This window comes from Eptatretus burgeri, chromosome 3 (genome assembly GCF_056783735.1).
Source record: "Eptatretus burgeri isolate ZD-2024b chromosome 3, Ebu_testis_v1, whole genome shotgun sequence".
In the NCBI taxonomy this organism is placed as follows: domain Eukaryota; kingdom Metazoa; phylum Chordata; class Myxini; order Myxiniformes; family Myxinidae; genus Eptatretus; species Eptatretus burgeri.
This window is the reverse complement of record NC_140963.1, coordinates 89831482-89841481: the sequence shown is the minus strand read 5'-3', so window position 1 is coordinate 89841481 and position 10000 is coordinate 89831482. Positions and strand designations below refer to the sequence as shown.

The 10000-nt window shown below is 44.8% G+C and overlaps 1 protein-coding gene across 15 annotated transcripts in view; it reads left to right on the top strand.

Moving 5' to 3' along the window:
- LOC147030415 (uncharacterized) overlaps nt 1-10000 on the top strand; it is an 87530-nt gene that overhangs the window by 35478 nt on the left and 42052 nt on the right. The window contains exon 2 of one of the 15 annotated variants that reach the window (XM_085874452.1): nt 2300-2415. The exons of 13 other annotated variants lie outside the window; for them this stretch is intronic. Coding sequence is in view for 1 of the 2 variants with exons in the window: in XM_085874449.1 (XP_085730575.1) it covers nt 5486-5488 (3 nt within the window). In the remaining variant the exon portion in view is untranslated. Of the gene's footprint in view, nt 1-2299; nt 2416-4357; nt 5489-10000 lie in introns of those variants that run through there. One more of the 15 variants, XM_085874449.1, reaches the window with a different exon arrangement.

Genomic DNA, 10000 nt, shown 5'->3' with positions numbered 1-10000 from the left:
TGTCTCTCTGTCTCTCTGTCTCTCTGTCTCTCTGTCTCTCTGTCTCTCTGTCTCTCTGTCTCTCTGTCTCTCTGTCTCTCTGTCTCTCTGTCTCTCTGTCTCTCTGTCTCTCTGTCTCTCTGTCTCTCTGTCTCTCTGTCTCTCTGTCTCTCTGTCTCTCTGTCTCTCTCTCTCCCTTCAACCTATCCTCACACACTCCTTCCCTCAGTGTATATTAATGTTTGGTGAGGCGTCGCTCTCCCCATCTCCTCCTCCCCCCTTTCCTTGCTCCTCCACCCCCCCTTCCTAGTTTCCCCTCCCTCCTTCCCCTCCTCTCCCTTCCCCTCACTTCCCTCCATCCTCTCCTCTCTTCTGCCTTCCCTCCATCCCTTCCCTCCATCCTCTCGCTTCCCTTACCTTCCTCTCTCTCCCCACTTAATATCCCCTTCAGTAAAGCAATGGGTTGTATTTGCTAGCATATATATATATATATATATATATATATATATATCAAGAAAGTTGCCAGAACATACGATTTGAAAAGGGGGGGATTACAAGAGGGGGCAGAGTTTCTCACGATTTTGTTTATATTGAAGAAACTGAACTGTGATAGCTTGAACCTACTACCTAGAAACTACTACGACCATGATGCATGGAGGCACGATTCTGAGGAGCTATCACTGGCATTCACCAGTTACTACGTATTGTTGATTCGGTAGCGCTTAACAGCACTGCCATCTCAAGGGCTATATCGCCGGCTTGTTCGGCACAGGTCTCGGGTCACGCGCCTAAGATCACGATACCAAAGTACCCCTGTGCCTTGCCAGTTGGGGATATACCCCGGCTACAGACGGTTTGATCAGAGACCGAGCGAAGTCTGCCGCAATCCGGAGCCAGTTTGGTTTTAAATGCAAATTGAGCGATTGTTCTTCAGCGCGGCACGGATAAATTCAGTGCGGAAAATTTCGTATGAATCGGCAAGATTTAATGGGGAAACATCGGGGAACACGACACAAGCAAAGCATTCGCAATAACGTTAAAATTCATCTATAACCCACTCTTATCTTGAGCTACGGATACGGGTTTCGCAGGGGAGCCCTAGCAAAATATGCCTTAGGCCTGGAAAACATGCATACAAGACACAGAGTACTTGGTGGTGCCTCATGGACGAGAGGAAAGGTGTGGAAGGCACGAATGCGGCTCGTGACAAGCCGATGTCGCCGGATTTGAGCGCCCAGACTGAGCATGCAGCGTGGCAACATGGCGGCGACGTTCTATCGGCCCAGCACGCGCATGCAGCCTCGGTGCATCCAGCCCCTGTGAGGTCGATGGCACAAGAGAGTGAGATCTATGGTGTGTTCCAGCTGGTTTTTCACAAGGTCCAGAATGTAAATCCAGGCCTGGCCTGTACACCAGATTAGGCCAAATCTGGGTGCTGGACTCTGCAGGTGGATGGATGGGATGAAAAAACGTGGTCGAGCTGTGCAGGGAGTAAGGACTGTCAGAGGCTTTGTGGTTGGATTCAGGATGAACCTGGGGATGACCTGCATGCTGGATCCATGGCCAAGGAGGAACAGCTGGTCAAGTGACCCCTCATAAAGCAGATCACAGACAGGAAAAAGCAGTTGGTCTTGCCTTTCGTGGCGGGCTTTTCGGACCACTCCCGGGGACGCGTGATTGGTCCATCATCCGGGTTTGCAGCAGCTCTCCGCCAATGAGTTGCTGGCACGTCTTGTTGACTGGCTCTGTCAGGGCGCTGGGTAGGGGCTGGTTAAGAAGGGGGAAGGAAAAAGAAGGCGCCTTTCGGTACACCACCACTGTATGAACACTGGACCGCCTGCTACACCTTCTGACACACATTTAACGTCCGATTACCAAACAACCTGGCTCAACATGCATTTAAGGGGGGATCTGGGCTAATCCTATATTTAATAACCCACTAAGGGCCCATTTCCACAAGAGTATTACTTCCAATTAGATCAGGATTTGGTTGTCTGAAAGGGTTTATGTGTTGATTGCTTGAGTGTCTGAACTAAATATCAGAGGTAGAGTTGTCTGTAAAGAACTCTTGACTTGTTTCAACTTGTGAAGAAATGTTGGAAGAAAATCTGGTTTGTAAACCTGATTGGCTGTGTAGCATTGATAAATATGTCCCTCCAGTGAACCTGTTGGTTCAACGTTATTTGACAATCATATTGATGTTGTTCAGATTCAGTTTTTCTGGCTGTTGTTGTTCAGATTCAGTTTTTCCAATATAGTCATTCTTGAACTCAAAATATACTTGTATAGACGAGGCTGTCTTTTTTTCTTGCAATTTTAGCTGAGATACGAATTGTCATTGACATTCTACCACTACTGCTACAAGCACTACTTCAAGGGCCAGAATTATGTCCACAATCCTGACTTCTACTGGGGAAGTCCTTCACAAACTGGCTGGTGAGGCCTAACGTTTGACTAAAAGTTGCAGGAATTGTAATTGGTTTGTGGTGCCGGTGCTTACTCGCCAACTCCACGAAAGACACCATGGGATATTTTACATCAACGAACGACTGGTGCTGACGGATGTGTCCTCCCACTTGACGTTATTCTATTGGACGGCACACACATTGACTCAATCTGCATGTGAAACGCCATGGTGATAGTTTATAATGAGGTTGAGATTCAAAGGTCAGTGCGCATACTTCTGCTATTCTTCCAGCCCAATGCTATCTGTTTTTGGTTAATTTGGAAGATTCAGAAAGAAAATCCAGTAAATGCTGAGACTTTACAAAGATTTAGACAAATCGAAAGAACACCTTCAGAATTATTTGGTACAAATGCTCGAACTATAGATTGTCATGGAAGTATTATCGTCCCTTTTTAACGTAATTGCGATAGCCTCATATAAAATGTATTTCGTGAAACTGCACATGCATGCTCGTCTCCTGACATTTGACCTGTTTTTTTGTTTGTTTTGGGTTTTTTTTGTCCACATTGCAGATTCAATTTTATTTAGGATTAGAAATTGTATTTTTAGTTCAAGTGTTTTATTTGAAATTACACAGAGGAATAGAATACATTTTTATATGATGGAGTAGATGCGTATGTATATATCTATATTAACAGGGGTCGGAAACGTGTGGCTCGCGAGCCAGGTATGGCTCTTTTGATGATTGCATCTGGCTCGCAGATAAAATTGGAGTTTGAAACTTGGAAAGCCCAATATTTCTCGCAGAAGCTTCACCTATAGTTTGAATGGTGTCGTGCTTCATTCACGTGCAGGGCTGAACTTGGCAGAAGGAGAGAAGAAAAAACACCTCCGAATTGTCTGAAGCGGTTTTTGTTTCGTCCAGTCATGCGGCCGACGCGAGTAGTGATTTCGGTTCCTCCAATGACGTGCCGCCGCCGAGACGCGTCACGGAATTCATCTCGACCAATCACGCGCCACCGCTGAGGCGACAGCATCCCAGAGTCGGCCGGCCGCGCCGCACCTCTCGAGTATGTCAGCCCGTGCGCAGGCCAGCCAGACTCACTTGGGTCAACATCTCCCTCTCTCTCATTTGCTCAAAGCTAACCCTTCGACGAAGAAGATGGCGAAAAGAAAAAAAGATGAGGAGTATCGTACATTTCAGGACGAATGGGCCGAAGAATTCACCTTTGTGGAGAGAGCAGGTTCTGTAGTGTGTCTAATTTGCAATGACAAAATTGCATCGATGAAACGGTCGAATATAAAGCGGCACTTCGACACGCGCCATGCGACCTTTGCATCAAAATACCCTGTGGGAGACAGCAGAAAGAAAGCGTGCCAAGAGCTACTGAGCAGGGTGCAAGCCAGCCAGCAGCAACTCCGCGTATGGACCCGGCAAGGTGACTATAATTCCGCCAGCTTTGCTGGATCTTTAGCAATAGTGAGGAACGGAAAACCATTCACAGATGGCGAGTATGCAAAAACGTTCATGCTGGATGTCGCCAATGAACTTTTTGATGATCTTCCGAACAAAGACAAGATAATCAAACGGATACAAGACATGCCTCTGTCGGCAAGAACTGTTCATGATCATACCATCATGATGGCAAACCAAGTGGAGGAAACGCAAGTGAAGGACATAAATACAGCGCCGTTCTTTTCCCTGGCTTTGGATGAGTCAACAGACTTAAGCCATTTGTCGCAGTTCAGTGTGATTGCAAGATATGCTGCTGGTGATACACTGCTCGAAGAAAGTCTTGCTGTTCTGCCAATAAAAGGGTCCACAAGAGGTGAGTATTTATTCAAGTCTTTCATGGAGTTCGCTCAAGAAAAAAATCTACGAATGGATAAACTTATCTCGGTGTGTACTGATGGTGCTCCGTGTATGGTGGGGAAAAACAAAGGATTTGTGGCGCTTCTCCGTGAACATTAAAATAGACCCATCCTAAGTTTCCATTGCATTCTACACCAGGAGGCACTTTGTGCTCAGATGTGTGATGGGCTGCTTGGCGAAGTGATGTCGCTGGTCATTCGTGTGATCAACTTTATTGTTGCCCGAGCCTTAAATGGTCGCCAGTTTAAAACACTGCTGGATGAAGTTGGAAATAACTATCACGGTCTGCTTTTGCACAGCAATGTGCATTGGTTGTCAAGAGGGAAGGTGCTTAGCCGTTTTGCGGCTTGCCTGAACGAAATCCGGACTTTCCTTGAAATGAAAGGGATTGAGCATCCTGAGCTAGCCGAAACTGAGTGGCTCCTCAAGTTTTACTATCTCGTGGATATGACTGAACATCTGAACGAGCTCAACGTGAAAATGCAAGGCATTGGAAATACAGTGTTATCCCTTCAACAAGCTGTGTTTGCTTTTGAAAACAAGCTGGAGCTCTTTATCATGGATCTTGAAACAGGTCGTTTACTACATTTTGAAAAACTGAGACAATTTAAAGATGCATGCACAGCAAGTGAGCCCACTCAAAACTTTGATCTCCACCAGTTAGCTGGCTTCACATCCAGTCTCCTACAGTCATTCAAAGCACGCTTTGGAGAATTTCGTGAGCACACTCGTCTTTTTAAGTTCATCACCCATCCAAACGAGTGTTCACTGAACACAGCCGACCTGAGTTGCATTCCTGGTGTCTCCGTCAGAGATTTTGAAGCAGAAGTGGCTGACCTGAAGGCCTCAAACATGTGGGTGAATAAGTTCAAGTCACTGAATGAAGATTTGGAAAGAATCGCACGACAGAAAGCGGAGTTGGCGAGCAAGCACATGTGGACAGAAATGAAAAAACTTCAACCCGAAGACCAGCTGATTATCAAAACTTGGAACGTGCTTCCTGTCACATACCTCACACTGCAGCATGTGAGTATTGCTGTATTGACCTTGTTTGGATCTACGTATGCATGTGAGCAGTCATTCTCACATCTTAAAAACATCAAGTCCAACCTACGATCACGTCTAACGGATGAAAGCCTCAACGCTTGCATGAAGCTTAACCTCACCAAGTACCAACTAGACTACAAAGCCATCAGCAAATCCATGCAGCACCAGAAGTCCCATTAATGGTGAGTATTATAACAACATTATTTAAAAGAATAAATTCAGAGGCTTATTATACTCACATTTAGTTGAATTCAGTCTTAAAATATATTATATGGCTCTCACTGAAATAGATTTCCAAATATTTTGCTTTAATGGCTCTCTGAGTCAAAAACGTTCCTGACCCCTGTGTATTAATATTTGAGCACGCCCCTTTTTTTGTTCCACCATCAGATTTTTGTTACTGCATGAAATGAAACAAGCTTTGACATATATAGTATTGATATTATTGTCTTCCTCAAGAGGCCCCTCAAAATTCGTTTTCATGATTATGGTAGTTATCTATATTAATATTTCGGCACGCCCCTTTCTTTGTTCCACCGTCAGATTTTTGTTACTGCATGAAATGAAACGAGCTTTGACATCTATATAGTAATGATATTATTGTCTTCCTTAAGAGGCTCCTCAAAATTCGTTTTGATGATTATGGTAGTTAATCTATATTAATATTTCGGCACGCCCCTTTCTTTGTTCCACCATCAGATTTTTGTTACTGCATGAAATGAAACAAGCTTTGACATATATAGTAATGATATTATTGTCTTCCTTAAGAGGCTCCTCAAAATTAGTTTTGATGATTATGGTAGTTAAACAGTTCATGTTCTCCATTTGCAAAATGGGAGGAATTATTGCACAAAAAAAGAAATAAAAATGTTTCCCATTTTTTAGAGGACCACTAAGATGAGTTCAGCTCATAGAATTACGCTCCATTTGGGGAGAAAACAGTTGAGTTCATACCTGACTAATTTGCACTTTCCATGTGCCGTAGTTTCTTCACAAAACCATGACTTTCTGACCAGCTAAAATCTAAAAGATATGAATATGTAGACGAAACTGATCCAGCCTTTTCGATCACTTTAAAGTAGGGTGCCCTGTAATTTTAATCCGCTCTATGGATCCTCCGGAACTCACGAATGGTACACGTTGTGTAGTCACGAAACTACGTGGTAATGTCATTGAAGTGGAAAACTTGAATGATAATCAATGGATAAAAATGATATAATATATTGTTTAAAATACATTCATGCTATCTGTCTTTTACCATATGTTGCTATCGATGCCCGTCGAAGACGGGCACCTTTACTAGAATATATATATATATATATATATATATATATATATATATATATATATATATATATATATATATATATATATATATATATATATACACATACTGGATGACCTGTGAACCCATTGGGTTCCCGTTGTGACAGCGATTGATTAAAAAAAAAATCATTTCAAAAAACAAAGATAGCTCCAGTGAACTATACCGATGAGAGTGTTTTCATTGATCAAATTCTCCGAAGAGTACCAGACTGAATCGGGAATTGATTTTTTTAAGAAGTTTTATTTCATTGCCCGATTTGAACGAAACTTGGTACTGCACACCACAGGCGAATGGTGAGTAAGGTGGCCCTAAAATTTTTGCACTATCGTGTACCGTTTTGGCTGTATTTTGGGATCGTACATACATACATTCATGCATACATACGTATATATATATATATATATATATATATATATATATATATACATACACACACACACACACACACACACACACACACACACACACACACACACACACACACACACACACACACACACACACACACACACACACACACACACGATGAGAGTTTTAGTAATACATATATTGTTGCGTTTCTGGAAACCACGTGCCTTTGAGGCAATGGCATCCAACATACAGTGATCCCCAGACAGTTATTTCATTAGTATACATGCAGTTGGACCTGTCACTCATGTCTAATGGGTTAACGGGACGAAGTGCATTGCATGGATCTTATAGCTAGGTCTAATTATATCTCCATTTTCCATTCAATCTCTATCTTCATTCCAACTCTTTCCTCTAATTTATGAAATAAATCCAAGCAGGCACCGCACCCAGATAGCCACCTGTGAAAACCAGTGACAACTTCCACCACCAGACTGCATGGGACGCGTGCACAGAGCGATAACCTCCACCCACTGTATAGGACAAGCACGGCGCACCCTTTCATTTGAATCTGCATCTAATACTTGTATCTATCTTCTTTTCAACCCCGATTTACATCCAATCCTTTTCTTCAATCATTAATACAAAGCGGAGCAGGCGCAAATGCACGATAACAGACACACATGTAGTCCTGTGATAATTATCATTGCACTGTATGGGACGCGCAAGGTGCACATCTTTATTTGGGTCTGCATGCTGATTTACAATGGCATCTCACTGTCAATCTTCGCTCGCCACCTCGGCCACCAATATGTCCTCGGACCTCTGCTTCGATGCAGTCGCCACCAAGCAGGCACAAATGCACGGCCCAGATCGCTCTGGCCGCATGGCATGTGGGTGGAATAGCACATTGACCAGCACTAACCACAGAGCGCCGGGAGTGCCCGAACAGGCATGCAGGACCGACGTGACCTTCGGCTGGTCGCTGGAACACTGCCCAGGAGTTTGGTACAAGGCGATTTCACAGCTCAGCCATGTCTCTCAGGTTGTACGAATGAGACCACTTCCGGCCGTAGGGGCTGGGCAGTGTGGGGCCAGGGTCCAATAGGAGCGTACAATTTGGGTGACAAAGCATCACTTTGGGTCGTCACCCCCACCCTACACCATGGGGCTCATGAAAGGTGGATCGCAAAACTGTTCGCTAGCTGGGATCTCTACATTCGCCTGCTGGCTCCGCCTGACTCTGCCTTCCACCCGCCCACTCCACCCACCTTCTCGCCTGTTGCCTCTGCCTTCCTGGCTATATATATATATATATATATATATATATATATATATATATATATATATATATATATATATATATATATATATATATATATATATATATATATATATATATATATATATATTGTTACGGTTGTGGAAATTCACAGATCACCATTCAGGTTCCCCGAAGATCAGTTATGTCGATAAGGGTGTGTCCAGATTAGATTTCCCCACCAATGTCTAAAGGGCATTATTCATGTACCGGGCTGTGCATCTTTGAGTTGGCCTTTATTCTGTTCTGTCTTTTATTTCAACCAAAACAGCATCTCAACAACCACGCCATCCCCACCACAGCGCCAACCACGCCACCACTACCACCACAACAGCATCTCAACAACTCATGCCCGGATATCCCTCAGAACGACAAAAAGAAGGAATGTCCGTGATCCGACCAAAAGAGCCAAGCCGAGCTCTGTTGGAATTTTCCCTCAGAACAACGAAAAGAAAGAATGTCCGTGATCGGACTACAAAAAGAGCCATGCTGAACCCCCCCCCCCCCCCGGAATCTCTCCGCGCGCGCCAAGAAGGGAGGGGCGAACACCAGGGGTGATAAAAGGGCCGCGTTGGAGCGCCGAGGAAGAGTCAAGTTTGGGAAAGGAGTTGAGGAGGGAGTTGGCAGTTGGTGAGTGGGTGAGAGAGTCCCTCTCCTTGGTCTCTCTCCTTGGTCTCTCTCCTTGGTCGTTGGAGGCTCCGTCAAAGGCGAGACGAGAGGAGTTGGGAGCTGGTGGAGTCCGATCGAGTTGAAGCCGGAGAGGAGTCACCAGCCAGATCGCCGTTGGAGGCGCTGTTGAAGGCACTGGTGGAGTCCAGCGGAATGCGGGCAGAAACACCGAGGGTCGCCGAACCAGGGCCCAGCGAGTCGCCATGAGGGTGGCAGGTAACCTGCCCGGCCTCTCAGAGCCTTGCGGTCATCTCGGCTCCGAGGAACATTAAAGGCCGACGGGCCCAGTTCTCCCTGTTCTTTTCTGGGTTTTTGCATGGAAGTCTGTGGTGCCTTGTCCGTTAAGTAGTGAATTGCTATAAGTTCATGTAAATTGTAGATAGATCGGCTGTAGGTCTTTTTTCTCATTTCTTGTCCCTTACCCCCATTCATTGCCATTCATTGCTTGCATACGTGTATAAATAAATGTCCCCTTTGTTTGAACATTCACCTGCTCGTTGCGTCCCTTCCTCCATTGAACTGCCGTAATTGCGTTTGGAATAATAGCTGGTTTTTAATAGCCGATAAGATAATCGGGTCTAACGGGGCTTGGCGATAATAAAGCGCTCGGCAATCGCAAATGGAACGGGCTGCTTAAAAGCAGCTCGTTTCCGGACAAGCCCCGTTGAGATACAACCTCTCGGTAGTCTGACTGCGCGAATAATTAGGTAAATCGACAATTCGGCGATCAACCCTGAAGCGGGAGAGCATTGACATGTTGTGGTGTGGTTAAAAACGCACCCGTAGCTGGATTTCGGCGTTGATCCAAAAGCTGCAACTGGATTGCCACGGTCGGTGGGCGCGCGGCCGCAATTAGCTAAAAGCGGTCGCCCACATGCCAGGGTGGTGGAGGTCCACAACAATATATGTTTTTCTGTGCGCACCAATATGACTTTATGCCAGGAAAGAGCACCACTGATGCGATGTTTGCTTTGAAAATGTTGATGAGAAATATAGGGAAAGCCAGAAGGATTTGCATTGTGTGTTTGT